General features: G+C 44.5%; 6 protein-coding genes across 8 annotated transcripts; 4 read left to right on the top strand and 2 right to left on the bottom strand.

Moving 5' to 3' along the window:
- The first annotated feature begins 2,010 nt into the window (after positions 1–2,010).
- Positions 2,011–13,342, top strand: LOC5667924 (apolipoprotein D). Of its 2 annotated transcripts, none has more exons than XM_001689010.2 (5): positions 2,011–2,756; positions 7,200–7,425; positions 7,572–7,723; positions 12,642–12,848; positions 13,128–13,342. In XM_001689010.2, exons 1-5 carry the CDS (start codon positions 2,616–2,618, stop codon positions 13,236–13,238), a joined length of 837 nt encoding a protein of 278 aa, XP_001689062.1. In that variant the 5' UTR covers positions 2,011–2,615; the 3' UTR covers positions 13,239–13,342. The 2 variants fall into 2 exon arrangements, 1 of the variants encoding a protein (XP_001689062.1); XR_009765805.1 differs by having other exon boundaries at positions 2,107–2,756; positions 12,642–12,947.
- Positions 13,343–13,968: 626 nt separating this feature from the next.
- On the bottom strand, positions 13,969–15,281 carry LOC1278376 (zinc metalloproteinase nas-13). Its single transcript, XM_061653980.1, has 4 exons — positions 15,170–15,281; positions 14,877–15,096; positions 14,365–14,807; positions 13,969–14,297 (listed from the first exon to the last, which is right to left on the bottom strand). The coding sequence occupies exons 1-4, from the start codon at positions 15,191–15,193 to the stop codon at positions 14,178–14,180; spliced, it is 807 nt and encodes a 268-aa protein (XP_061509964.1). The 5' UTR covers positions 15,194–15,281; the 3' UTR covers positions 13,969–14,177.
- A 441-nt stretch (positions 15,282–15,722) lies between these two features.
- Positions 15,723–17,129, top strand: LOC133392770 (zinc metalloproteinase nas-14-like). 2 transcript variants are annotated; one of them, XM_061653976.1, is made up of 4 exons: positions 15,723–16,070; positions 16,153–16,323; positions 16,393–16,499; positions 16,581–17,129. In XM_061653976.1, exons 1-4 carry the CDS (start codon positions 15,977–15,979, stop codon positions 16,995–16,997), a joined length of 789 nt encoding a protein of 262 aa, XP_061509960.1. In that variant the 5' UTR covers positions 15,723–15,976; the 3' UTR covers positions 16,998–17,129. The 2 variants fall into 2 exon arrangements, with proteins under 2 accessions (XP_061509960.1, XP_061509959.1); XM_061653975.1 differs by having other exon boundaries at positions 15,724–16,070; positions 16,150–16,323.
- A 625-nt stretch (positions 17,130–17,754) lies between these two features.
- On the top strand, positions 17,755–19,137 carry LOC1267549 (astacin). Its single transcript, XM_061653977.1, has 4 exons — positions 17,755–18,021; positions 18,088–18,258; positions 18,330–18,436; positions 18,505–19,137. The coding sequence occupies exons 1-4, from the start codon at positions 17,934–17,936 to the stop codon at positions 18,916–18,918; spliced, it is 780 nt and encodes a 259-aa protein (XP_061509961.1). The 5' UTR covers positions 17,755–17,933; the 3' UTR covers positions 18,919–19,137.
- A 327-nt stretch (positions 19,138–19,464) lies between these two features.
- Positions 19,465–20,723, top strand: LOC1278364 (trypsin-3-like). Its single transcript, XM_061653979.1, has 4 exons — positions 19,465–19,621; positions 19,693–19,849; positions 19,934–20,192; positions 20,256–20,723. The coding sequence occupies exons 1-4, from the start codon at positions 19,564–19,566 to the stop codon at positions 20,538–20,540; spliced, it is 759 nt and encodes a 252-aa protein (XP_061509963.1). The 5' UTR covers positions 19,465–19,563; the 3' UTR covers positions 20,541–20,723.
- A 655-nt stretch (positions 20,724–21,378) lies between these two features.
- On the bottom strand, positions 21,379–26,646 carry LOC1278360 (uncharacterized). Its single transcript, XM_317830.5, has 7 exons — positions 26,516–26,646; positions 24,284–24,730; positions 23,117–24,215; positions 22,910–23,045; positions 22,691–22,833; positions 22,032–22,614; positions 21,379–21,967 (listed from the first exon to the last, which is right to left on the bottom strand). The coding sequence occupies exons 2-7, from the start codon at positions 24,704–24,706 to the stop codon at positions 21,649–21,651; spliced, it is 2,703 nt and encodes a 900-aa protein (XP_317830.5). The 5' UTR covers positions 24,707–24,730; positions 26,516–26,646; the 3' UTR covers positions 21,379–21,648.
- Between the last annotated feature and the right edge of the window lie 568 nt (positions 26,647–27,214).

Here is a 27,214-nt window from a genome sequence, read left to right as displayed (position 1 = left end):
GACAATAATAACAATAAAGCATACACAAATATCACAACAAATCAGTACAAATCAATCCCAAGGGAGATGCTTGGAACGTTTCTCAAACAAAACAAGATGTAAACCCGCCACTCCCAACCGACCTTCTCCAATTATTAACAAGCAACATTAACTTCGAACCTACGTTGATACTGTTTAGTAAATCTTATCGCTTTCTTTGTCTCTTTTGCCTTCAATCGCGTATCATGCTAACCCTGTGAGAATCTGACTGGGCGCTCGCCCGTCGCTGATTAGCTTCATTTAAACAAAACGATGATTTCCGCCTGCAAGCAGTCCTCCCCAAACGGTCTCCAGAACAGCAATCAGCTGCAACTCAGCGTAGCTTACTCACTTTATTCTCAAAGCCTCGAAACGATGAAAGATGGGAGCTGCGCTCATTATCTGTGGGATGTTTGATGCCAGAAGTCAACCGCCTGGATGATGAGATCCCGCCGCAACAGCATAATGTAAAGTTTGCTCTCCAGGGAGCTAAAGGTCATTAGCTGGAGGATTATGAAAAAAAACGCAATGCGCTTTTAATGTGGCTCGAATCAGTGCATTTCCGTATAATCCTATTCATCATTACGAAGAACGCGAAGGAGTGGGAGATTTTCTTGACAAGAGCATGAGAGCAGCTTTGCTGATGCTTTCTGTCCTGGGTAATACGTTTGTAGCGTTGATTCGTCATTACTGCAACGTATTCCATTGAATTCTTATGATCAATTTAAGACATTGTTTCCTCTTAAATTAGATCTTTTTCATTAAATGTCAGCCAACTAACAAACATCAGCACTGAAAAGCATATCAACAATAACCACATGTCTACATTAGTTGGACCTCTTTTGTCAAATCTGAGCTACTCCATCCTCGCACATGATGGAAAACTGATCCAACGAACTCATCGAACATTTATACAATTTTGACAGGAGTTCAACGATGTCGCTAGTCGACCACGAACAGCTTATACAGACGGAAAAATGTTCAACTATTGAATTCCAACTGAAATAGGGTTCATGATTTCGTAAATATTTGAAACATCATTTCAGTCACAACACTCATTTTCGAAAATATAGTTTGTATTTAATAGAAGACTTAGGTCTAATTAATAAAATTAATTCAAAAACTTTATGTAAAAGGCCAGTACTAAAAGCACGTATGGATTTTTGGCAAGAGCCACATGGTCAGGATTAATCATGCTTAAGTACCGGTAATTAACACTTACGATTTGCTAACACTTAAGATTTTCTGGTCTTCTTTTTTGAAATTTCAACTACACATTTAATTCATTCTACAGTGCCTACGATAACTATATGAGCAGTAGATTTTTTGCTATATACATTAAATTTGGAAGCGATAGATGAAAACAGCGAAAGTATGATTTGTGCTAAAAGTGATTTTAAGTCACTTTACAATAAAGCTTTGAAAATACGAAATCAATTTTTTCACCATTTTTAAACTTCACTACACTGCTTACATCAAACAGACGAATTCAGGTATTTTGGTAGGTAGGTAGGTAGATATTTTGCAATAAATAATACATTCGAAAATGGTTTATAAAAAGCCATTATAAAAGCCCAAACCAATTTTTAATGAAATATATTTTTAAGGCAGTTTTTTTTTACAAAACTGTTTTCGAATTATTTTTTGAAGTAAAACGCCATCAAAATTAAGTTTTGTAAGGGAACTGATCACCTGAAACCAATCTTATTTGTATTAATTTGCTCTCAATCTATGCATTCTGTAAGTTTTTAGAATAAGTATAACCTTACAAACACATGTTTAAACTTTATTTTAAAAATATTAAACTAAATCATATGTAAAGATTTAAACTTCAAAAATAAACTACATAAAAGACCCAAGAACTATGGCCGATGGTCGGCCTTGGCGTCTCGGGGAAGCCACATCAAAGCCAGATGAGTCATCGGATATACCGCGAACAGTGAAGCAAACAAGCGCAACACAAAAACAAACCACCAAACGGCACGATGCCTGCGTCTCACCATCACCTGACCGACCACCTACCGTTAAGGGAAAGGTTTCGCGGTTCAGCAAACATAAACCGCGCAAAAAAAAAAACAATGACACCAGTCCCCAGCCGTTCAGCTGTAGTGTAACTCATTCACAGTACTACACGCTGGACCACGCGCGTAGTGAAACCCGCTAGGAAGGGGGCACATTGGGCTGATAAGCGAACAGCAAACGGGTCCGATCTCGCTCGATCCACGGCTAGATGCTGCAGGCTGATCATCTGCTGAGAGGGAACAGGAAAGACATACAGCGCGCTCGCGAGACGCACCACCAAAACAGATCAATTGAATAATCGTCGAGTTGAGTGGCCGTCAAGGTATTGGTGTGGTGTGCGTGAACTGTACGGTCGGCCGGGTGAGAAACGTCCAGATCTACAAGAGGCAGTCAAACGTCTTGCAACCGATACAGTCGTACCTCAGCGCTCTGCCTGTGAGGAAGCGGTTCGCTCGAAAGCAAAGGGTAGTTTCTCCAGAAGTGTACACTAGAACGTGCTGAGTGTGTGAAAAAAAAACTGTTTGTGAAAGTGTTTTAAGTGTCACAGTGTAACAGCCAATCAGTGTCACCTAAATATGGCTAAAGTTCCGCGTGTACTGGCGATGACGGCTACCGTCGTCGCTCTAGCCTGTCTGGCCGGTGTTGTGCAGAGTCATACGTACAAAACCGGCGACTGTCCATCGGTTGAGCCGATGAGTGGTTTTAGCATGAAGCAGGTAAAATAAAGCAAAAGTGATACATGTTGAAAAAAAGGTTCTAGTTCATTACATTAATACACTTCTGCGCAAATCGAATTACGTTTAAGAAAGCGAAGTGTAAAAAACAGGCAGATCTGTAAGTTGTTGCTGATAACCTTGTTCGCACGTATTTGCATACGACACGCAAGAGAGGTCAACCACTCTCACTGTGGAGATGAAGCGCTCTGGGGCATCATCGTGCTTTACAGTGATTCCCACCAGGGGTCGGCACGACGCGTGGCTCTATGAGGTTTTTTGAGAAAATTTTAAACCATTTCTGAAGGTTGTTCATAAGCCATTCACGAAAGTGCGTGTTGATCAATAGCAATGTATCAAAATAAATCATGCATTTGACGTGTTTTTAGTGTTTACATCATTATCCTAAGTAATGACGCATTAAGTTATTAAAAAACAAGAAGAGATACGATTATTAAACCTGGGTGCGAGATAACTCTTAAGACGCTTCACAGAGTTTGTGTCTATATCGATGGAAATAATGGAAAAAAGCGAAAGCTCGATAAATAAACACCATAACCTAACGGTTTTTCAAAATCTTCTTCAAAAATGCACGTTGATCTCGGTTAGATTCTGCTCACATTCAAGCTTGCCAACCCCTGCCACATTATAAGCATCCATATAATCAATGCTAAAGGCCGTGCAAATGCTCGCATCTCAAGTGGATGCTGGTTAATCGGTTACCTATCATTAACGATTTTACGTCGTGCGGGTAAACCCATCCGTTATCTCCGTTACGATGTGCGTAAAACGGCGCCGCTTGCGATTAACTGACTCTGGCATGTAATAATGGAAGTTAACTATTGCTAGCAAAAGTTACATTCTTGCACTCGAGCGACGAACAAAGTGTTAATATTAGAACAGATTTGGAGTGCAAGCATTTCAAGCTGTCTGAAACGGACATTAATCATTCCGTCTATAGGCACTCGCTTCAGAAAACGGGTCGATAAGGATCCTGTTTTCTGGAACCTCTAACAAGCGCGAGATAAAAAGGTCTAATGGATTTTTTAATATACTAGCGCATCCTTTTTTGTGTTGTTGCCTTCATTCCTGACTTTCACCACACCAGTCACCAGTCCGTTTAAATAAATAATGCATTCTCTGGACGCACAATAGCGCACGAAACACGGCGTCACATCCTACGTCAAACGCACGTTTGCTTAATTGCTTGGGAAGAAGCGCGGCTCGATGAACATAGTGATACACTCACACATCAAGCGCAAGACGAACACGATTCGTCCGTCCATTGTAACGCGTCCAAGGATAGCATCTTCTTCCTGCCTGCCTCACAACCCAATCAACACTCCGATGTCCATTTCAGCCCAAACGGAGCGAAAGCTTTCATCCACTCGAGGGAGAGAAAAAGGGTAAACGCGTCTTTCGTCTCGGTTCTGTCTGGTGAAGAGTGAAGTGCATCAATTTCCTACACCAAAGTAAGGAACCGAAAGGAGCGGGCTACAAAAAGGTCAAATAAATATCTAGAACTTCTCCGCGCGACCCACTCTTTGTCTCGCGACCAACGAGCCACCGTCGAGGGATATCTGCCGGGCAACAGTTTGTTCCTATCTGCCGGGCAGAATGACCCAACCCGATCGTTACTTTCGGTTCGGGCCCCCTGTTGCTGACATTGATTGATGGGATGGGATTGCTCGGTGGGAAAAGAAACACCGAGACGAAACAGAGAGAGAGAGAAAAAAACCCCATCCTAACGGACCCCCATTCCGGAGTTGCCGGATAATGTCCGGCTACCATTTGTGGAGAGGTGTGGGGTTTGATTGCATCTGTTTGCCACTGACTTTACCATCCCCGTGTTGGCATAAGCTTTCGGACTTTCCGGTCGAGATTGCGGAGGTATGGAGGGCCATTAGTTTGCTTTCTCGCTCACTTTTCGGGTGCATAAACAAACTTTTCGACTAAGCAAACAAACAGCAGCGGCAGCGTGGGCGATGGGTGGGTGAACGGCAAAAACAACCATCCCGACGACCTGACTCCGTACCGCCGGTACATGCGAGATGTTCGTAACGATTGATTCAATTTTCCTGCGCAACAAGAACTAGGTTATGTTATGCTGTCCCGTTCAGGCTGTGTGCTTGTTTTTGAAGCGAAATATGGATGGGTGTTTCTGAAAGTTACGGCAAATACATATTTTTCATCCACTGGTCGTGCTGCAGGTCGTGGTACCGTACATCGTCAAGCTTAACTCCTTGAAGAAGGGAAAATATGGGGTAGAAAACCCCACCCTCAAGCTTACGAACATGTTATTTAAAAACACAAACAACACCACTTCTAACGTTTCTCCTCTCCGCTTTGTTGCCCTGCCCTTTCGAGAGGTTAGTTTTTGAGCTGGAAGTTCTTTGCCGGCTCCTATTACTTCTAATTACACCATCCTACACGTGGTGAAAGCGCATCATCCTTCCACCACACTCCAAACCCTGTGTACACGCTTCTGAAGAACAAAAAAGAAGGTGAAACAGAACACCTTGCCTTTCTTGACGTAGGCGATAATTTATTGTCTGCCCCTTGCGTGTGTCCTTAACGCCACAACAAACACGCACACGCTAACGAGTAAAGTGACACCAGGAGTAGCAGCAGCAGCAGCAACACTAGTGTGCGCCACAGATGGCGCAAATGACAATTGCACCGAAAACTTCACCAAACCCAACCCCATATCTGACGCAAGTCACACACTCCAACTCGCAGGCTCTGTGTCGTCCCGGACGATGGATGATGATGATGATGACGTTTGCGAAAGCGAATAAGGCGCAAGCGTTTCCGGCTGTTTTCCCCTTTCCCGGGGTGTGAAAAGTGGAAAGATAAATTTTCATTTTTGAAATTCCCACACGCTAGGCAGCTCGCTTTTTATAGTTCCGGACAAACCTCCGGTGGGGGATTGGGGGGGAGGAGTTTGTAAGCTGAAGCAGTTGAACACATAATGAGAATCCTCGACATGCGTGTGCAGCACAATGCGGTAGTACCGGGCAAATGCTTATTGCAGAGTTGAGACACATTCGCTTCTTCCCCTTGTCGCGCGTACTCCCGGCATGAAATAATGTTTCAATTCATCACGAGTGTAGGACGTCGAGGGGGCCGGGTTACTTTTGCCTTCCCTTACCGACTTTTAATGAGTCTCGGAGGTAGAGAAATGAGTGCAAATTCTTCATCCACAACGCACGTGAAAGCGTGCGCAAAGAGACAGTCCCCGTTCAACTGCTCGTGATAATTGTTTGACGTTAACATTCTGTTTAATTTTTCACACTAAAACAAAGCTAGCTCAGTGATTGATGCTTTTGTTGTGCAAGGGAAAAGGGCACCGGGATAAACCAGGCACCGTGTAAACTTTAATAAGCCAATCAAAAGTTACGGTCTACACTACACCGGGCCCACCGGACACACAAGCATAGCAACAACATCCGATCGCCCTGACCTGTCAATCCCTCCGGTTCCGACACGGGACGCACATCGACCCGATGCGACCGAGACCATGAAACCTAACCCCCGAGCTCCAAGGATCGAACACAAAGTTTGTCATGCCTTCTGGTGTTCGACAACATTTCTCCGTCACGGGAGGAGTCGGGCAGCAGGCCTAGGACGCTGCTTGTCTAAACTTTTTGCGGAAGCCAACTTCACTGGCTTGCTCCTGCACTAGGGCAGCAATCTACCTAGTTGTGGTGAGAATGGTGCTGGTAAAACGGCCCTGAACTTGGCGGTAGAACGAAGAAAAAGGCCAGCCAAGCCATACACAGCTCAATGCAGTTAAAGGAGGGACCTACCTTTGCAAAACATTAGCCATTGCCTTCACTACGGTGAAGCTTTCCCGGGCTACCACTTTTGACCTCTCGCGGTCAGTGTACTGGTGCTGTTTTTCCACGCTGCTCCAAAAGCGTTTCTTGCGAGCAAGGTGGGAAAACTTTTAAGTGCCTTAGAAACCACGTGTTCAATGTTTTTGTTTTCCTCGTACGAATTGTGTGTACGCTCTATAAGGGGGAGGAGCGGCACCAGAGGATAATAGGTTACAATTTAAAATTAATGATGAAACTTCTAGTCTGGTAGTCTTTTGGACAGCTTTACGCACGACCGGCTCCATGATTTGCCTGCAGAGTTTGACAAGGGACATGGCTGTGTAATTAGTGACACTGGTACACAGGTCGCTCAGGGTAAGGCGTCACGCGGTGTCTCCAACGCGACAAAGGTGGAATAAAATATTAACAGCTAATTTGGAGAGCTTCAATTTGATTACTTGTTAATTACTGATCAGGTTCAATCTGCGAATCGTCTCTCAATATCAAAGCTTTACGCTCAACAAAAGCACTCCTTTCTTTATCCAACTCTTCTATTAGCGAAACTTAAAAAACTTTCAAATAATTACTCTCGCTGTTTTACACCCTCTGTGTCCTATTTCTTCTTCAGTTTCTCGGCATCTGGTACGTTATCCAGAAGACGGGCACTGCCTCAACCTGCGTGATCTACAACATTACCAAAAACCCGGACACCCCGGACGAGTACTTTATCGAGCAGATCTCCCAGAAGGCACCGCTCTCGATCGCACCCATCAAGCACGAGTACTCGTACACCGGCAAGCTTACCGTCACCGACCGGGACGTACCAGCCCGAATGACCGTACGGTTTCCGCTCAGTGAGTGTCACAGCTGCCGAAAGCGAGCGTCATACCCTCCGAATGACGTCATTGAAACATCGATCCCTTTCCTCGCACAAAGTACCACCAGCTGTGCTTATGCTTGAATTTCTCTCTCTTTCTATCGTTCCGACCCTTTCCGCCAGGCGTAGCCGGTTCCGCAAAGTTTGTCATCTTCATGACCGACTACGATACGTACGCCGGGGTGTTTTCGTGCCAGAAGATTCCGTTCGGCCATCGGCAGAGTGCGACCCTGCTGTCCCGTACGCGCGATTTGGACAAAATCTACGTCGACAAGGTAAGTGGACTGCTTAATTGCAAAATGCGGGTTGTATATCGGACGTATGAACACAATGAAATCGGAGGGTGGGTTGGCCATAAAATGAAACTTTTGTGAGTGTTGAAGTGTAAATCGAACTACTGGAATATCTTCATAGGGAATTGTGTTAGGAATATTGTGGCTAGGTATATTTAATTATAATATTTTACAAATTGATACGTTTCATGCACACGTTTAACACAACACATCGTTTAGTTTTTGTTTAAGTACTTATAAGTACAGTCCAAAAAGCTACATCAATATTGTTACCAAGTATTTTTACCTTTAGCGCCATCTAGTGTAAAACAGACTGCACTGAAAAATACACCTATTTGACTATTTTAATAATAAAAACCTAAGAAAACTTTGAAATTTAGCGCCAAATATTTAAATACAGCTATTGATTTCGATTTAAAAACCTACAATACTCCGCAAGATACTAAAATATGTCCATAATTGGCTGTTCTACTAATTAACATCTCCCCTCATGGGGTAGATCACAAGCGATTCATTCGGAATGTATGAAAGTTTCCATTACACACACACACACACACAAACACATACACGGATGATATTTTACGTGACCTTTCAGAAATATTTGAGCATTTTGCAATTAGTGTACCTCGACGGCACTGTCCACAGCGCACCCCAGTGTCCCACTGTGCCCGGTGGCTAATGAAAAATGTAAACGGTTGCGTTTAGTTTTGCCCACATCTAATGGCACAACTTCCAGATGGACGACGACAAAATTCTGCCCTTGTTATAATCCACCACCCATGCAGTGGGTGGAGTTAGTTGTCACTCTCGTTACTGCTTGGACGGTGGTCTGATTTTCCATAGCCTTTTTTCCCCCTCCTCAAACACGCTCATTCCGTTCCAGCATCCCAATTCGACACCTGGAAGTACCTGGATTTGTTCGTTAGCCAGCTGTGGCCAACAAACGGTGTAACGAACTACGCTCCGAAAGCTTACCTTTGGCACATCGTTCCCCCCCGCTTCATGGAACTCCACTGCACACCAAGCTTTGGGGCGAGGTTTCGGTCAACTGTAGCACATGCTCCTTGCTACCCGAACAAACTAGTGTACCCCTGCACCGATGAGTCCACCAAATCCAACAGCAATTTCGAGATGCCTAGGGATTTAAGGGGCTGCTTCTCAAATTGGTCAACGACCCGTAACCGGAATCTGAAACTTTACCACTCACACCATCAAGGCGGAGGTGCGGTGGAATTAGATTCGGATGTGTTTAAACGGACTATGAGTTGTGAGGTGAGAGAATACTGTTCCAGTTGGGGAAAAGTACAGCTGCTGGCAGTAGGGGAAGCTCGGTGGTAGTTGAGAAGCTCGAGCAAAACGAAAGAATTTTTGTGACGCACAAAAAATACTCCAGTATGCAAAAAAAAAAATCCAAACCAAGGAAAAAAGACCAAACAGCAAAATAATGTAAAACTCGCCCAGTGTATGTCCCACGGGATTGTGCGAGTGCACAAATGGAGGAATAAAAAGGCTCATTTTCATATTAGCCTTACCCGGAAGCCAAGTGCACACCCCCATTAGTGGACCGACAAACCAGCACCCGCTCATCCGGCTTTTCCTCGCCAGCCCGCTTGCACACATTCTCAATTTGCGCCATTTTTCTAACCACGTGTGGCACCTGCGCGTATCCTCAAGCGCGTGTTCGCCCACCTGCCACGATCCGATAAAACATGCACGAATGTAAAGTGGAAGACAACTACTGGCTCTTGTGTTTGCTTCCTCTCCCAGAGTCCTTCCTCCCCCCCCCCCCCCACCAACAACAAGTCAACGAGCAACATAGACAGATGATCCCCACCAAAGGGAATATGAAATGACTGTTGACTAGTTTTGTCGTTGCGCTTACACGTCCCCCTTACTTGTTACGCACGGTTGACGAGCTGCACACGGGGTAACAGGGGGTAAGGGGTGGAGAGGTAGGAAGAACCACTCACAACTAGTGCTAATTACAACTGGTTACATCCAGCCCCGGGAACAACTACCCACTACCTACCCATCACATGCTTGAGTGCGGCAGCCTCGCAAAACACGACGGCGAACGGAGGACCAGTCCATGGGAGTTTTCGAGCGTTCCGAAAAGTGTTCCGCCATGCCCTTTTGGAATTTAAAAAAGACACACTTTTTGTGTGTGCACTTCTTGAAATCCCACAGAATTACACGACCGCGCGGAAAAGTCACTGTGCAATTCTAAGGAGAACGTGCGAATTGTAGCTACCTTCTTCTTTTTCGCTCTCTATGTCTCTCTATATCTCCGGCAGGCAGTGTTAACCAGACACTTAATTAGTCTTTTGTCTTCGAGTTGCAAACAACTGTGGTGGTGTTGGAGCTACTCGCTCGCTCTTTGAGCTGTCACATTCGTCTTCGGCAGCGTGTTACTGGTTACCATGCCATGCCATGCTTGCTGTGTTAAATTGGATGTTAAATGCGAGGACTCTGTTTTGAAGTTAAAACTGATTGATGTACCTGTTTAAAATAGTTCTAAGTGGTAGAGCTTTGTATTGTGTTTAGAGTGGATGAATTGAGCGATCGATTGGAAATGGCACAATTTAAGGCAAGGATATAGAGGAAATTTTTAAATCCTTTTTTAATGGAAGCTTTTAAAGAAAAAAAACTTTCATGTTTTTTATATTATGTCTTGATTAAATGTCTTTACAGTAAAACAAACAAGTTTTTATGAGAAACAGCAAAGAAACATGAAAGAATAAAAATGTAAGGAGGAACACTTGATACAAAACTATTACAAGTAAAACTTAAGCTTCAAAATTAAGAAAAATGATCACTTTCTTTAGGCCGGTCTCGTAGTAAAGTCGTCAACTCGTACGACTTAACAACATGCCCGTCATGGGTTCAAGCCCCAAATAGACCGTGCCGCCATACGTAGGATTGACTATCCTGCTATGGGGGGAAATCAATTAGTCACTGAAAGCCAAACCCACAAGAGGTAAAGGCAGGCCTTGACCGACAACGGTTGTTGAGCCAAAGAAGAAGAAGAAGATCACTTTCTTTAATGGAACGAAAGGTCGATTATTCAAAACCTTGATTTGTGATAAAGGCCAACTTTAAAACTATGTTTTGAGATAATCATGTTTAAAATCGAATCTTTTCCGCACGCACGAGTTCTATTAATAATAAAAGCTATTAGCTATATGAATGAAACGAACGATAAATGGCCTAAGCATGGGAAAATCCTACTAATCTTCCAATTACGAACGCACTCTTTGGCTCACAGTCCAAAGTACAGCCCCTTACTTCGTGAAAATTTCATTAAAGTTACCATTTTGAGTGCTAAACTTACGGTGCCGATTAACACCATGGCACAGCAACTACATCGAAATAATCACACTCTCCACTATGCGGCATGCTACAACCGGCCTGTTTCGTGCCCATTACACCATCCCATCCACCCAAAAGCTTACCAACCTGTTGCATCGTGCTGGGACACCTTTTCCGGCGCTTATCCACCCATAGGCCGACTGCCGAGATGATGAACCGTGTTGTGTGCGCTTCCAGCGAACAACCACAATCTCTGCAAAATCTGCACGGAACGCAACACCCTGTAGCTTGAGCTCCCCGCACCGTACGCTGACCTCCGTTCGCTTGGCGTGCGTTAAATCTGATAACAACGATGTGTGAAGCATACTCTAATCTTCTTACCCTGCCATGGTTGGTTGAATAAATCACACGCTGCGCCATCACACGCGGGGATGCTTCCGGGAAGCTTGTGCCACAGACTGGCACACCAAACGGCACACAAACAAAAGGCCCTCCCAAACCACGCTGCCTGTGTGGGTGTGGGAGCTCGTGTGTGTGTGATGATGATGATGATACAGTGGAGCTGCAATAAATCATGCACCAAAATTGCTTTCGGATCACCCCGACCGAGATGGTCCCGAGTCAACACTGGTCAGCGTAATATTCATGAGCTCCCGAATGTTGCCACAGCTTGCTGTGTATATCACAGTTTGGTAGAGCCACGGTAGAATGCTAGGCGAGAAGCCTAGAAGCAGGGGGACTGGTGAATAAATTCTCATTAAAAATCAAAAACCCTGCCCATGTTTATCCTTACACATTGAGGATCCAAAAAGGTGACTTTAACGCTCGTCAACTGTGGATACCGTGACGTTTTTGTGAATTCGTTTAGGATTTGGGAGATGTCCATTGTTTGTTAGATCCATGGCGAGGGTTCGTAAAAGATTTTCAATTTTATTTGTTTTATTGAAGTATCTTCGAATCCGTTTCAACAAATCATTACAGTGGTGGACTAAAATACATGTTTCATGACTGCTAAACAGGTTCTGATCAAGTACTTAATAATAGATCATGTCAAACCGTTCTTTCAAAGTTTGTGACTAAAACCCTCTATAAATCCAGTCCTCTATCATACTAAAACGTGTGATAAACTGAAGTATATGCGATTAAGCCACTTCGATAGGGCACTGTATACTACGGTATGCAAATTGATCATTATCACCCTCCTGTCCCAACCCCAACGTTTACAACGCGCGTTTCACTGATGGTACCACACACGCCACCCATTCCTGGTCACGGCACCGCCACCGATGCAGCAAGCCAATCGCGTGATTGCAATTAATTAAAATTGAAATGAGGACCGTCAACACGTGACGTTGATGGGAATTTGTGGATCGCATTTTTTGCACACTACCTTCGCCAGATTTAAAAGGAACGCAGGGAAGCTGTCTCGTTCCGAAACGGTCACCCTCCGGCCCTGGTGTCGTAAATCCATTTACCAAACGCTGCCCGAAATACTACGATGTGCACTTATTCGCTTAATAGTCCGATTTTTTTACTCACGTTGCTCTTTCTTTTATCGTTGTTTTCTGTTTTTTTTTCGATTCTCCCACAGATTCGCACCCGATTGGCTTCGTACTCGGTGGATCCGTTCGATCTGAGCATCGTCAACCAGACCGGCTGCCCGAAGGAGGGCGAAGCCGGATGGAATATTCACATCGACCCGGACACCTTCTCGACGCGCAACATTGCAAACGCTTTCCGGAAGGCGGGCGAAGCGATCGGTGACGGTTTCGAGGCTGCAGTGAACGCCGGCAAAAAGGTTCATTTATTTTGAGCAGTAATGCCTGACTAGCGCCCAGCTAGCGCAAGCAAAATCGAACAAAACACTCGAGCGCGAACGCTCGTTTACTACCGAATAGTAATTAAAACTTTTCACTCTATTTCGTACTGGTGCATTCTTTGTCCACTTTTCCGACTGTCTGTTCGATTTCGAATAAACTATTTTCAAAAAGACGAATTTACTAATTATATTTTTATCGCAAATATTTCCTTTTCCATGGCTGCAAATCTTCTGCTGGACCTGCCGATTACCTTGCAGATCTACAACAAATATCGCGATGGAGACAGTGACGAGATGGAAGCCGAAGTGGTAGAAACCGGAACCCACCGTTCCGAACGACTGATTAATGCAGCCGAATGGTTGCCCTAAGCGGACAGTCATGGAACAAACATTTGCAATAATCGTGACTCGTTTCAATTTGTACTGATTAACTTATACGATGTGTCAATAAATGAAATTGAAATCTCCTCGAATGATTTGTTTCCATCGTTGAACTTTTGTTCAACAACTTTACAACAAAGTAGTGTTGGTGTATTACTGTTTGTATAGCTTATCTCATCAACGTATGCCCTCTTTGTAGAAGTTGGTACTCTTTGTATGTTTCAAACTTTTACTTTTATGGTTCAGCTTATCTGTGTTTTGTGTGCGTTTGGCACACTGTACAGGGGGTAGTGGTCGATAGAGTAGCTAAATGGTAGAAAACACCACTTTGCAGTAGGGAAATATATTAATAAATACAAATGTAAAGAATAAACAAATACATTCTCAGAAAAATCCAAAATATTTGTTTTCCATTCGCGTACTATTGAATTATTGATATGCGCTTGCGCCTAAAAGTATGCAAAAGCATGTTTTCCTTCACTGCTCAACATTTTGCATTTAATATTATACTATATTTCTAATATCAACCGACAACATCTTCATGCTTTTTTTTAAATTGTGAAATAAAATTTAATATTCAAAATTTTGGCAAACTATTGCCTGCCATCAGGCGTTCGAAAACAGACATATGATTTACAACCACTGTAGTATCGAATAACTCACTTTCTACTCTTATCGCTTAACAGTTGCTTATACGATCACTTTTAACATTATTGCATAAACTCATAATTCATATATTTATTGATGTATGTTCATAATTACTTCCCTAGTAGGATTATTATCAAATTGGAATCTACTCTACTCTACCAATGGCTTTGATGTTATAAATTGAGTTGTAGGAACCATACAATAATGCAATAACTATTAAAAGCTTACAGTCCCACCAGCTTGATTACGTGCCAACTCCAATATTTTTTTTAACCGCGATTAAGATTTGTTACAATTGCCACGGTAGCAGTGTCCACAGTACTCGTAGTCGTACATCTTGTTCAGCTTGCGCACATCCTTCAGGCTTAACTCGTTTCGTTGACCGATCTCAACATCAACCTAAAAACAAATCATTTGTATCATTTTCATTAACTCCACCCTTTCCTCTACCCTAGTATTTAGTTACCAATGGAACGACGGTCGCTCGATTCGATGCCGACGACCCGAACGCATCCGACTGACAGTGAAGAATGCTTTCGTAATCGTACGGTATGCCAAAGTCCTCGATCACACCCTGCTGATATTTGTCCAGATTTTTCTTCAGACTCGTATCGATCGCATCCTGCTCCACCAGTACGTAAAAGTCACGATCCGGGCGGGACTGTGGGTGCGTTAGGCCGAGCACATGCAGAAGCTGGTGCATAATAACGCCCGTTTCGAGACATCCTTCTCGCTGCAGATTAAGCTGATTAGCTAGTAAATTCATACCAAGCGTTGCCCAGCATCCAGTCGGACTGGCGGTAATGTTGAGATACTGCCTGTCTGTGGGACTCCTCGGACCAAACCGAACACAGCTGTACGACGCAATCCTATCCATCGCGTACTTGATCTGATTCATCTCGAGTTGAGCTGAGGGACAGATAGAGCTCATTACAGATTACTAGAAACATTTGCGTCGACATGCCCTAAACTACTCACAGAACTCCGGTGAAATCTCGTACGGTACAATGCCCTTAACCCACCTAAAGGCATCCTGTACGATCTGTGTGGCACCGACATTAGCCGCATCGGACTGTAGATCGGACAGCACTATGTCGCCCTGATGTCGGTTTCCAATCTCTTCGTAGCGTTTGGCAACAGTCTCCTCTACTAGCAATGCCAACAGTATGACGCATGTCAGTACAACATGACGCACCACCTTTATTGTGGGTAGAATTTTCATAAATCGATGAGTTCAAGACGCACTGTCGCCCTATGAACAATCAACAAACCTGTTTTCTCTTTGCTGCCATCATGTGTTATTTACGTTTGCACACAATCCACGACCCGAATATCTCCCAGACGATGGTAAAATGCGTTCAAATGTTTCACTGCTACTAAATAGGCAGCAGAACAGTTGAGATCTTTTAGGTATCTACTCATACTATCGCGCAGTACTATCTGCCAGACACATAAACATCCGAAATATCTGTGCGTGCAAATATTTGCACTAGCGATAAGATCTGTCACTCTTCCCAGATGCTGCGTAGGAGTTTAATCCACGATTCGTTTGTTTTACATTTTGACAATTCTTTCCGGTTCATTTCTCAGAAATGCTTTTTTGTTGCACCGTAATGATTGCGCTTTGTTAAATGGACTGTTTAAGCTTACACTGTTCTGTCTGCCCTTGAGATAATTGCGCTCAAGAAGCAAGGCCCTCCCATTCAAAAGCACCAATGTAGTCATTCAAAAGAATAGCAAAGAGGTGCAACGAAACAAAGCTTGGAATGATAGCCTCCAGACTTAGTACCTACTTTTGGAGCATTATCTCTTCCTGCAACCACAGTTGCCTTTTATGAGGAACCTTTTAGTCCATCAAAAAAACACTAGCATAGATAGCATTACCGCAAATGCGCTTTATCTTATCTTCATCGTGGCCTTTTTTTCGTACCCTACCGATCGTGCGAATATTCCCAACTTTGGAATCCACACGGTGAAGATCTTAAACGGAAACCATTTGCACGAATGCTCCACTGACGTCCTGTGAAACAGTTTAGTATCATTCTGAGTGCGATAAAGCTACAACAACTCTACACAGAATGAAGTCACTGGTGGCTCTCTGTGTCTGTGCGATGTCACTTGTATCACATCATACAGTAAGATCTTCCCCGATTAAAAGGACCTCTCCGATATGTAAGTATGGTTTGATGTGTCTCATGTGATAGCTGTGTTACTAATGGTGTCTCTCTTCTTCTTGCGATAAACGAAAAAGCAGTCCTTGATAGAGAAAACATGCATGAAGAAATTGGTGAATACTTCGAAGGAGACATGATGCTTTCTCTCGAGCAGACAGAAGCAGTTAAAAATGGATATGCCTCCATTGTGAATGATAAAACCAAGTGGCCGAACAACATCGTTTACTACACGATCGATACCACCGTTTACAGTGAGTGATGCTTGTCTGTTTTTCCTAGGTTTTCCACATGATATGTGTTCCTGTTTACCTTTTTAACAGACTCCGTTCACCAGAACAGCATTCGCACGGCAATGGATAGGATCGAGCAGGTGAGCTGCATCCGGTTTGTACCGCGCACGACCCAGAATGGTTACATTTTCATTTCAGTAAGTGTTCGCACACTTTAGTCCATGAGAGCTTATACATAGCCGCGTTAACCCTCTTATTTGTCTCAATTTGACTACCAGGAAACTGACCCGGGAGTCTGTTCGGCTAGGGTAGGCTATACTGGAACGAAGCAACCCGTCAACCTGTCAACGAACGGCTGCATGTCCCGTGGCACCATCATCCACGAGCTGCTGCATGCCCTCGGGTTCATTCATATGCAGAGTAGCCCCGATCGTGATCTCTACCTGGATATTAACTACGCTGCCATAATACCGGGCAAAGAGCACAACTTCAATCGCTACTTTTCATCGGCGGCTGACGATCATGGCATACCGTACGATTACGACAGTGTGATGCATTACGCATCGACGGCGTTTAGCGTAAATGGGCAGCCGACGATTATTCCGAAAAAGAAAGACGCTCTGATTGGACAGCGTAATAACCTAAGTCCTAAAGACATCAAACAACTCAACCATCTGTATCCGAACTGTTACTAGATGTTTGTACACGGTGCACTTGCATTTCAAAACAGTGATTTGGTGATTATTTATAAAATTCTACTTCAGCAACCGATACATACAATCATAAACAAAATCTGGACACTAAGACTGCTGGACTTCATATGAAAAGTAATGGATATATTTTATTGTGTACTTACCGCAAACTTCAACAACATTCGAAAATTGTGCAGGGTTTTAAAATGTGTTGTACTTCAATAAACTATCAGTTATTTTGTCATAAACGCTTAATACGACTAGCCGTTCACGCTGTTCACGCGTTTAAATTGCCTATATGATTATGATGAAGTAAATGAAAAAAACATGTTTAATAAGTAGTACACCTACAAAATAATGTTCAGAACAATATGGAAGTTAATGCTACATAAAAAATCGCAAACAATTGTTTTACACCAACCTCATTACCAGAACAATGATCCCTCTCGTAGATAAGCATATTTTGCACACGTAAGAAGACCATAAAATCACCCCAAGCAACTGTACACCACTGAAATCACTTTCATGCTCATCATAATGCCATTATAAATGCCCTACTGGTTGCTTGACAATTCGTCCAACTTTATCACATTTTCGCCCAGCATCTGAAAAAAATATATCCAAAAATTTTGTACATCATCGTTCTTATCTTATCTATGGCTTGAATTTTGGGCACCTTATTCGTGCACTGGTTTACGATCGTGTTCCGGTCGTTAAAAAAAAACTCACTAAAATGTCATAAAATGAGATGTTCTACGCAGATCTTAAAACTAAGCTTCCCGAGTGCAGGTTTGCGCTGCGGACGAAATTCGCTAGCCAAAGTCATCCCACCGACACAGCGCTGTACGGTTCGGTTTTGGGAACGATTGCAACGATTGCGAGTACAAGTTTGAATTATTTTGGGCCTGTGAAATAGACCAACATCGTCCGTTCGTCATCATGAACGCGGTATCATGGGTATTGTTCTGTGTGGTGGCAATTTCGTCACAGACGCTGGGAACACCCGTAAAGAGAGACTCTGAAATTGGTAAGTAGGATCGTGGAAGTGTGCACCAAAGTCTAGACACTACATTGCTCGCTCGCTTTGTCTCAGGTATGGAGATGGCGAGCTCGCTGGAGGAAGTTGGTGGCAACTTTGAAGGCGATATCGATCTTACCAGCGATCAGGAGAAGGCGGTTAAATATGGCTACACCGCTATCATTGGCGAGTCGTTCAAGTGGCCGAACAACATCGTACCGTACATGATCGATACAACAGCGTTCAGTAAGCAGTTGGCACTCTAAGTGAAGCGTCGGCTAGTAGCTCACGCCCTCCTTTTTGTTTCTTTTCTTAAGCTATTAGCCAGCAGAACAGCATTCTGTCCGCTATTCAGCAGATCGAGCTAGTTAGCTGCGTCCGCTTTAAGCCACGCACGACGGAAGCTGATTACGTAAAAGTTATGGTGAGGAACTCAACAATTTCTATCTAAAGTAAACTGTTAAATAATAATTTAAAAACATTTAATTCCAGGGTGGCTACAGTGGCTGTTGGGCTAGTCTGGGTCGCCGTGGTGGTGCTCAGACGGTGAATCTGCAACCGAACGGCTGCATGTCCCGCGGTACGATCATCCACGAATTCCTACATGCGCTCGGGTTTGTGCACATGCAGAGCGCCTCGGACCGTGACTTCTACGTGACGATCAACTGGAGCGCAATCCAGGCGGACAAGGCTTCCAACTTCGATCGATACGGTCCGACCGTAGTGGATGACTTTGGCATCCCGTACGATTACGAGAGCGTGATGCACTACGGTTCGACGGCGTTCACCTACAGCGGACAGCAAACGATCGTACCGAAGACGAGTGGCGTTACGATCGGGCAACGTGTCGGCATGAGCCTTAAGGACATCAGGCGACTGAACGCTCTGTACCCGAACTGCTACTAATTTCGGTACGGATGATTCGATTGGGCGAAAAGATCAGATGAGACGGAATATAGGATTAGTAACGGTGTTGTTCAGTTGTTTTCAGACTCATATAAATATAGGAAGGATAAGGTTTTCGAGAGATTAGCTTTTAGTTAAGCTTAAGTGACTAGACAGTAACAATTGAAGATACAAGCAAAGCCTTGCTAACTTCTTGCATTAAAGTACAACGTGCAGTCACACACTGTTTCCCTTTTTGAGGACATGAATCAGATGTTCAGATGTCGGGACAATATGTCCCGACACGAATAAGCTTGTAACCAATTTTTCTACAAACACTCAACACACACATACCCAGCACTGCAACAAGCCAATCTGGATTGATGACCATGATGACTTTACAATTGTTTCGCTCGCCAGCGCAAGACACACTCACAGTTTCCGATAAAGAGTGGGGCACGCTCGCCGGCTACATGAATAAACACTTATTGCACATTTACTTATCACCGGTCGTATATCGCGGGCCACCGTGACAAACCCGCTATATCAGTCGATCGGAGGGCAACTGGACGCAATCGATGGACCTTATAAAAGCAGCACTTCATCTCCCGTGCGAAGAACGGACCGTTGACGGTTGAACGGTTTGGTGTTACCCTTGGCGCAAAGATGACGTTACGATTCGCTGCGGTGTTCTGTCTGCTGTTGGCCAGTTGCTTGGCGGCTGGTAAGTTTTAAGGGGTTTGAGGAACTTGAGTGTGTTTAAACCTGCGATTATCTGTGTGTGTGTGCTTTCAGTGCCGAAAAGAAACATGGCTCGCGTCGTTGGCGGTAGCGATACGACGATCGAGGCCCATCCGTACCAGGTGTCGCTTCGGCGGCTGCACAAGCACAGTTGCGGAGGTGCTATTTTGAACACAAACACCATCCTAACAGCTGCTCACTGCGTCGATTAGTTAGTATACCGATGATTTGTATATAGATTTACACACACATGATACGAACACGTCCATCTCACACACTGATGTTTATATCCCAGTCCAGAGCTTGTCCCATCGGACTTTGAGGTACGCGCTGGTTCCACGTTCCGCAATGAGGGCGGTCAGCTGATTACCGTTGCCCAAATCCACACGCATCCGAGCTACAACGATTGGACGCTCGAGTGGGATATTTCCGTCTTGAAGCTTGTCAGCTCACTGCAGCTCAGCCCTACCGTGCAACCGATCAGTCTACCAGACCGAGGCCTAACCATACCCGATGGTACCTCCGTATCGCTAGCAGGATGGGGTTCGCTTTACGTATGTACTGATGTTCGCAAGTGAACGGCTTAAGACTTATAGTATGTTATCCAATCCTTCCAGTACCAGGGACCGTCCACGAATCATCTGCAGCACGTAATGCTTCCGATCGTAAGCAACAGCCGTTGCGGAATGGCGTACAAGAACTTTGCTCCAATCCTACCATTCCACATCTGCGCGGGTCACAAGGGTAAGGACGCCTGTCAGGGTGATTCGGGCGGTCCGTTGGTGTACCAGAGCCGTGTCGTCGGAATCGTTTCCTGGGGCTATGGCTGTGCGTTTGAGAACTACCCATCGGTTTATACGCGAGTGTCCGAGTTTTTGGATTTCATCGGGCAACACTTCTAACAGACTACCGAACATGTCGGGGGAAGTTGGTTTGGAGACAGATGTGGAGCAGATAAAACTGAGTATGATTCGAGCAGTCGATTAAAATGAAACCTCACTTACCGTACCGTTTAGTGTTAACTAGTATCGATTCATGTGTTATTGTTGTGCCTACGAACATTAAAGCTTCCTTTTCTCAAACAATCGACTCTGACAGCTTATTTTCGCTAGTCTTCATCGTAAAGGTCCAACGATCCCCGGTGGAAGATGTAATTGTTTTCGGCACACTCTATCTTATCAACTCTGATAAAGTATTTTTGGGCTTTTCTTTCTTTTCGGAAACATACCCTGATAACTCGGCTGCCAGATATGATCGATACATCAAAGCTCTCTACTTTGCATTCCGTCTCCACGTCCGCACTGTGAGAAGGAAGATTGCTATCAAATCGCCGTATAGAGGCACTGCTAGTGTTGTGCTTAATGAATCTTTTGAGACAATTCATTTGAATCACGAATCAATTCTTGAAATTGATTCTGAAATTTTCTGGAAATCAAACAAAATTCACTATGCATTACGCCTTCTTAACTAAAAAAGCTCAAGGTCTGGAAAACGGCACCATGCACCATATGAAAAAAGATTGGTGAGGTCTTATCAGGAAAGTAGACGTAGTCTATGTAGAGGGAACTTTTGTTGTATCGCCTCAATTCGAGCAATCGAAGAAACAGCAGTAGGACCGTCCAAAGTACCCGCAAATATTACAGATCCGAATGAAAGTTATTGCTGTACACAGTACTAATTCATATAGAGTCTAGGAAAAATTGTGTGTATGACTTGGCCAATTATTAGAAGAAAAAAAGGTTGGAAGTGAACATATTAAAATTAAACCTTTATTGAACGAATACTAATTTAATGCTTGTTGACAAATCGGCAACGATCGGTTTATGTTGTCATTCAGTTACTGGTATCTCTATGGACGTGAAATGGATGAAACCGTAACTGGTACGCATTATATATTGTACCATCGGGCCTTCTTAATACTAGCTTGGGGCATTAAAGATGTCGGAAACGAAACGATTTTACAATAAACTAACGGTTACCTAAAACCCTCACTCTCTCTCTCTCTCACTCCTACGACTGCTTAAACAACGCCACGACCAACGCCAATATGGCCGCCAACAGTAGTGAGCTGACCGTCCTGCTAGCACTGCTGAAGCATCCCATATTGTCCAGCACAACAGCAAACCGTGCATTGTCCGGGAAACGACATTGCGGCTCGGAGCAACGTATAACGGCCGGTGGATTGAGCGGTCCTTCGACGGACACAAACAGCGGCGGACAGGTGTGAATCACCGAATGACCATCGCAAGCATTCGAGAGGTCAATATCGTACGCATCCGTGTTGATCGTGCGGCACTGGATCGAGTCGCGGTTCTCGGTTGAGTTTTGTCTGAAAGAATATATAATACGTTACATTTGAGCCTTATGCTTCACATCCTGCCACCCCTACTCACCTTGGACGTTCAACCCAACGTGAGTGGCACACCGTTAGCGTTGCAAATCCATGGCCCTGAATACGAAACCGGCGGTTCTCACCCTGCCGGAAGAAGTAGTTCGGATGCAACCGGTAAAAGTTTACACCACGTGGCTCAACAAACTGATTCATCGAGTTGGAGCCCCAATGTTCCTGAACCCAGTCGTGGCCACAGCGTGGATTCACAATCCTTCTCGGTTCCTGCTGAATCCGGTGAATGACCGGGCTTAGCTGCACGCGCACCGTATCCACGATCGAGCCAGACTCAAGCTCACGCAGCGGGAACACATCGCGCCGCTCGTCCCGCACGAACCGATTGAACCGTCCCGGATCGCCGGCAGCCAGATACAGGAAGCGCAGATCCGGAACCTCCTCGCGGAAGATTTGCAGATGCTGGATGGCAAAGTTGGTGTCACCCTCGCTGACGCGATCCGTGTGTACGATCATTAACGCAAGCTTCGATCGTCCGCTCAAGTTGTTTGTACGCCGTTCGGTGCTCATCACGTTGTTCGTTTCTTCGCGCATTCGCCGGAACACGTTCGGGATGTTCAATCCATTCGGTACTGTGTTTTGGAAAATAAAACGAAACATAAGGGACTCCTTCAAACTTACAAATCCAAAGATGCTTTAGACACTTACGACTTTGGTGCAGCTCCGGGGTGTAAGTCATATGGAAGTCTGATAGGAACTGGGTCGAGTTAACGATCACATTTCCATCGCGTGCATTCAAAATGGTATAGTTCGTACCGAAGCGACCCACATCAAGAGAATCAAGAATGTTTCTAAGGATTCAGAAATAAAGCTCATATTAAAACAGTCTTTTAGCTCTACGCATGACTACTCCGTGAAAGTACTTACGAGACCACAGAGTACGCGTCCCGGTGAGGCCAGGCAGCATCAATAAAGATATACAGATCGGAGGCCGTACGCCAGATGGTGGGATCGTTCATCACGATCGCAGTCGCTTCACACGACAGATCATTAAGAGCAGAAGCTGTGGAGAAGATGTCAAACAGTGATGTCATCAATGGTCTTTGAATTCCCACATTAATATATGGTACTCACGAATGTAGTTAGCCAACGCATCGGTCGCCTGATCAGAGAAGTTAATGATAGCTTCCTGGGAAATCGTGAACGGCATCTGCATCTCCTTATCTAGCACCGTGCTGAACGCAACCGTCTGCTCGCGCAACTGCTGCATCGGTGCAACCGTTGTAAAGAGATCGCGACGATTACACGACCGCACCGTATTGTTAAACACACCCCGATGCGAGTAGTACATATCCAACACCTGACTCAAGCGCAAATTATTCGCCCGGCTACGCCACTCGGCAATGTTTGTGGCCAGCAGCAGCCCATCAATACCTGCCCGAATCTCCGTGTCCGTCATCTGCAGATGCTCTCGCTGGCTCAGGAAGTACCAGCGGGGAGCAACCGTTCGATTCCACGCACCGGCCGCACCCACCTGCACATTGTTCGCTACCGACGGTGCATGCAGCAGACTCACCTCGGCCAAATCTCCCGACAGTGTCGCTGCCCAGCGGTTGTCCACGCGCATTGGCTGTACCTGCCGGCTGCGGTACTGATCCGACCGGGACATAAGATCACGCAGCTGCACTGTTTGCGGTTCCAAACCGGCCGCAATACCGGCCAATACCGTGCCGGCCATTACCGAGCCCCACAGCGTATAGACAACACCGTTCTCCACCGGGCAGGCACTAATCGCATTCGAGGCAATGTCCACCAAGCTAACGTCACCGATCTCTCCGAGCGCACCATCCTCTTCCAGCGGTTCGCCAGTTTCTTCGTCTTCCCCCGCGGCAGCGATCGGTTCCTCCTGTGGTTCGTCGTCTCCTTCGACGGTCGCCTCGGGATGCTCTTCCTCATCGTTCGGGTGATCCTCGTCCGGGTCCATCTCAAGCCGTGCGGCTGACGATGCCTTATGCTTAATCTTCTTGATATGCTCGCGAATGCGATCCATTTCCGGTTGCTCCAGCATCTCATTATCGCCCAGATAGTTCGATCGCATTCGGCTACGATCCTTGAAATCTAGCTCGCGCGGTACTCGAGCCGCCCGATACTGGGAGAGCTGCGAGCAGCGGATGTTCTCATCACCTCGCACACGGCGATCGATCGAGTTCGAGAGCATGAAATGAAGGGCACACTGCAGAGAAGAAGTTGAAAAACATGTTAAAGGGAGCTGTTTGAGCTGAAATTAACCATCATACATACTCTTTCGTCAATGCTCAATGTAGCGTTCGGGAAGTTGACCGCATTGCCAGGCAGTAGACGGGAGAACAGCACACGATGCTTCGTAAACTGGAACTCGGTAGGGCTGAACGGTATCACACCGGACATGCTGGTTACGCCCGGTGCCCGCACAATACCATCCTGTCTGAAGCGATGCAGCATACTGATGGCGAGCTGTCGAATATCCTGCTGGAATCCGGGCGTATCCTCCACCTTGCGGATCAGCTCGATCAGCATGTTCATCGTCATTGGCAGCCGGTTGTCCCGCTCGAAGATCTGTGCACTCTCGTAGCACTCCAGCATGGACGGTGCCACGCGGGTGAGGACATTTTCCTGCGCCTCTCCGCCGATGGTTAGTGCCAGGGCCACCAGCACACACGTCGTTACCGACGTCACTAACTTCATGGTAATGCTCTCCTACACAAAATACTGCAAAATACAAAGCGTATACTTAAAGAGAGCTGAATTTGAGGATTTTAACGAAGCATTGATCCTCGGATCTAGACAAACGCAAAAACTGCGCTTCAAACACGATTCAATCGACGCACGAAAATGAAACGTTTGCTCGCAACCACTTGAACGCAGCCCTACCCGGACTAGGAATTTGCCTTGCGTAAGGCTGAATCGCTACGACGCACGCAGATAAGATAACGCGAGCGCGAACCCCGATACCGCGGTAAGAAATGTGGCTTCACCTGCTCTGCAAATTCACCTGTCGTGGGGAGCCGAAATCTTACCACCCTATGGCTATGCTTTGTTTGGTCATACTCAAGAAATGAACCTGCTGCCACTGTTACGATAATGCAGCGACGTTCATTTTAGCTCTTCGTCTGCACGTTATATCTGTTTAAGGCTAAACTGGCGGAGTACCATTACCATGAATCATGTGGCTCTAGCAGGTACCATACCAATATCATTTCCTAGAAGTGGTGCATAAAAGTACTATCGATCGATGATGGATGAATCAGGGGGATGTTTTTTATCAGTAATTAAAAATAGCTCTGATTCATCAGTACTCCTGTGTTATCCTTTGGTGTGATTTTGGAATAAAGGCACAATACTTTCAATACTTTTGAATAAATGCTGTAGCATAGGAATGCTTAAGTTTGCTGACATATTTATGCCTTTTTATAGGGTGGAGACGCAGAGCATCTTGGCAAATGTGTAAGTCCTAGTGTCTTAGTGCCACGCCCTAACGCTACTGAAGCCATACAACTGAATGTATTCTCAATACACTCATAAATTCTTCAAAATCCTTTCAGTTGAAGAAACAACCTTGGTGTCCTTGAATCTATTGTTCAACGTCCAGTAATCGCTATCCTCTACGGGGCTGCTCAAATCCGGGATAACTTTTTGGAGAACGTGTTGACCTAGTTTTGGACATTGTTTAGGCCAACCCGAGGACAAACTGATAAGAAATTATTCGGAATAGTTTCAGTATCGCTTTAATGTTGGGATAGGGTGAGCTTCAAATATTGCAACATTGAACTGTTTGTTATAGTTATACTCCTGTTCCACTCGCAACTGAAAGGGAACTCGGTTTGAGAAGGCAAACTGCCACTTTATGTTTTATAACCTCAAACAGGCACTTTTCAAATGTTTGTACATTTGCACTTGTTACACGATTGCACACATCGTATCACAGTTTAATAAACAACCACTATCAGCGACCAAATATGCAGGCTTTTGAAATATGATCGTGTACACATACTCGCACTTTACCACACACTTTTAAATTAGATGAACTATTGTAGCAAACAGTTAGTAGCATAAGTGAACAACTGTAATTTCAACATTGATTAAGTCAATTCTTTTTCTCTTAACACAAAACTAATCTACGCGCACAGGTTCAACGAGGTCTTGAGTGACAACATATGCACAATGTTCACACTTCCCTTCCAAAAGGGGTTTTATGATCATCTTTGATACACATAGAAGACAGAAGAGAGAAAAAAACCGCCGTATTGCTAAATTTGTCGCACCCCATGTTTGTGTAAACTATCTTATCAAACACTTCCCGTGGTTAGAGCGGTGTAGAACCGTTCGTGCAGCGGGTTTAGCTGATAAGGCGAGTCTCGATGGCTGTTGTTCGTGATTGGTAGGCTCGATTACGATACATTATGATCAATTTCCGACTTTCAAATGAATCTGAAGAATGATTCATTTTTTAGGAAAACTACACCTAATTTATTAGCGGTCTTCACTCCTTCTCACCTGTTTATGAGACAACACGCTGTTATTATCCGTTAATCTTAATACTAATCACACCCCAACAAATTCAATCGAAATAAACGACAACCGCACGGGGTAAGGGATTGAGCTGAACTGAATCACGATCGGCATTATGCTGGTTACCTGGGTGGGTGGGAAAATAGCACATAGCACGGCTGTTATCTTATCTTATCTTAACAACTACACCGGTAGAATTCACGATAAGGCAGGAAATAAAACCTCTAACATGTATTTTAGCTTGCCAGTAGGTTGTGGTCAAAATGTGTAAAAACATTGACTTGTTAATCTTTTGTTTTTTACTAATACGTTAACTTGTAAAAAATAATGGGTTTTAATATTTATTAATTATTTCTCAAGAGTTTTTTTTAATTTCTTTAACAACATTAAATTTAAAAAAAAAAGTCGTCAAAAATCAGGTAAAATTTATCCACCCTTTTTAGTGGTAAAAAGAAAGCCGTTGTTGCCATTGTACATTCAAACTATTCGTTATATCTCGTAAAAGAGCTTGCGTTTTCCTTCTGGTTAAAAACAAGTTAGTGAGGAACATTAAACAGGAAGCAAAAAATAATACAAACTGAAAACCAAATTCTCAGCTAGATACTGTTATTCCTGCTAAAAGACTCTGCGGGCAACAATAATCTCAGAAAGGACGACATCAATCAGGATCAAACAAATCAAAAA

Source organism: Anopheles gambiae, chromosome 3 (assembly GCF_943734735.2).
Source record: "Anopheles gambiae chromosome 3, idAnoGambNW_F1_1, whole genome shotgun sequence".
NCBI lineage: Eukaryota > Metazoa > Arthropoda > Insecta > Diptera > Culicidae > Anopheles > Anopheles gambiae.
Note: the sequence above shows the minus strand (reverse complement) of the source record. Positions and strands in the feature narration are given on the sequence as shown.

Excerpts from the sequence above, each read along its gene's own strand:
- LOC1278376 (XM_061653980.1), bottom strand. The coding sequence starts at position 15,193 with ATGATGGCAGCAAAGAGAAAACAG. Across the intron at positions 15,097-15,169 it reads TGGCAGCAAAGAGAAAACAG|GTGGTGCGTCATGTTGTACT; the intron begins GTTTGTTGATTG and ends CCCACAATAAAG. Across the intron at positions 14,298-14,364 it reads GAGCGACCGTCGTTCCATTG|GTTGATGTTGAGATCGGTCA; the intron begins GTAACTAAATAC and ends ATTTGTTTTTAG.
- LOC1278364 (XM_061653979.1), top strand. The coding sequence starts at position 19,564 with ATGACGTTACGATTCGCTGCGGTGTTCTGTCTGCTGTTGGCCAGTTGC. Across the intron at positions 19,622-19,692 it reads GGCCAGTTGCTTGGCGGCTG|TGCCGAAAAGAAACATGGCT; the intron begins GTAAGTTTTAAG and ends GTGTGCTTTCAG. Across the intron at positions 19,850-19,933 it reads GCTGCTCACTGCGTCGATTA|TCCAGAGCTTGTCCCATCGG; the intron begins GTTAGTATACCG and ends TTTATATCCCAG.
- LOC5667924 (XM_001689010.2), top strand. The coding sequence starts at position 2,616 with ATGGCTAAAGTTCCGCGTGTACTGGCGATGACGGCTACCGTCGTCGCT. Across the intron at positions 2,757-7,199 it reads GTGGTTTTAGCATGAAGCAG|TTTCTCGGCATCTGGTACGT; the intron begins GTAAAATAAAGC and ends TTTCTTCTTCAG. Across the intron at positions 12,849-13,127 it reads CAGTGAACGCCGGCAAAAAG|ATCTACAACAAATATCGCGA; the intron begins GTTCATTTATTT and ends ATTACCTTGCAG.
- LOC1278360 (XM_317830.5), bottom strand. The coding sequence starts at position 24,706 with ATGAAGTTAGTGACGTCGGTAACGACGTGTGTGCTGGTGGCCCTGGCA. Across the intron at positions 24,216-24,283 it reads CATTGAGCATTGACGAAAGA|TGTGCCCTTCATTTCATGCT; the intron begins GTATGTATGATG and ends TCTTCTCTGCAG. Across the intron at positions 23,046-23,116 it reads TGCGTTGGCTAACTACATTC|CTTCTGCTCTTAATGATCTG; the intron begins GTGAGTACCATA and ends TCTTCTCCACAG.
- LOC133392770 (XM_061653975.1), top strand. The coding sequence starts at position 15,977 with ATGAAGTCACTGGTGGCTCTCTGTGTCTGTGCGATGTCACTTGTATCA. Across the intron at positions 16,071-16,149 it reads TAAAAGGACCTCTCCGATAT|CAGTCCTTGATAGAGAAAAC; the intron begins GTAAGTATGGTT and ends TAAACGAAAAAG. Across the intron at positions 16,500-16,580 it reads ATGGTTACATTTTCATTTCA|GAAACTGACCCGGGAGTCTG; the intron begins GTAAGTGTTCGC and ends TTTGACTACCAG.
- LOC1267549 (XM_061653977.1), top strand. The coding sequence starts at position 17,934 with ATGAACGCGGTATCATGGGTATTGTTCTGTGTGGTGGCAATTTCGTCA. Across the intron at positions 18,259-18,329 it reads GATCGATACAACAGCGTTCA|CTATTAGCCAGCAGAACAGC; the intron begins GTAAGCAGTTGG and ends TCTTTTCTTAAG. Across the intron at positions 18,437-18,504 it reads CTGATTACGTAAAAGTTATG|GGTGGCTACAGTGGCTGTTG; the intron begins GTGAGGAACTCA and ends ATTTAATTCCAG.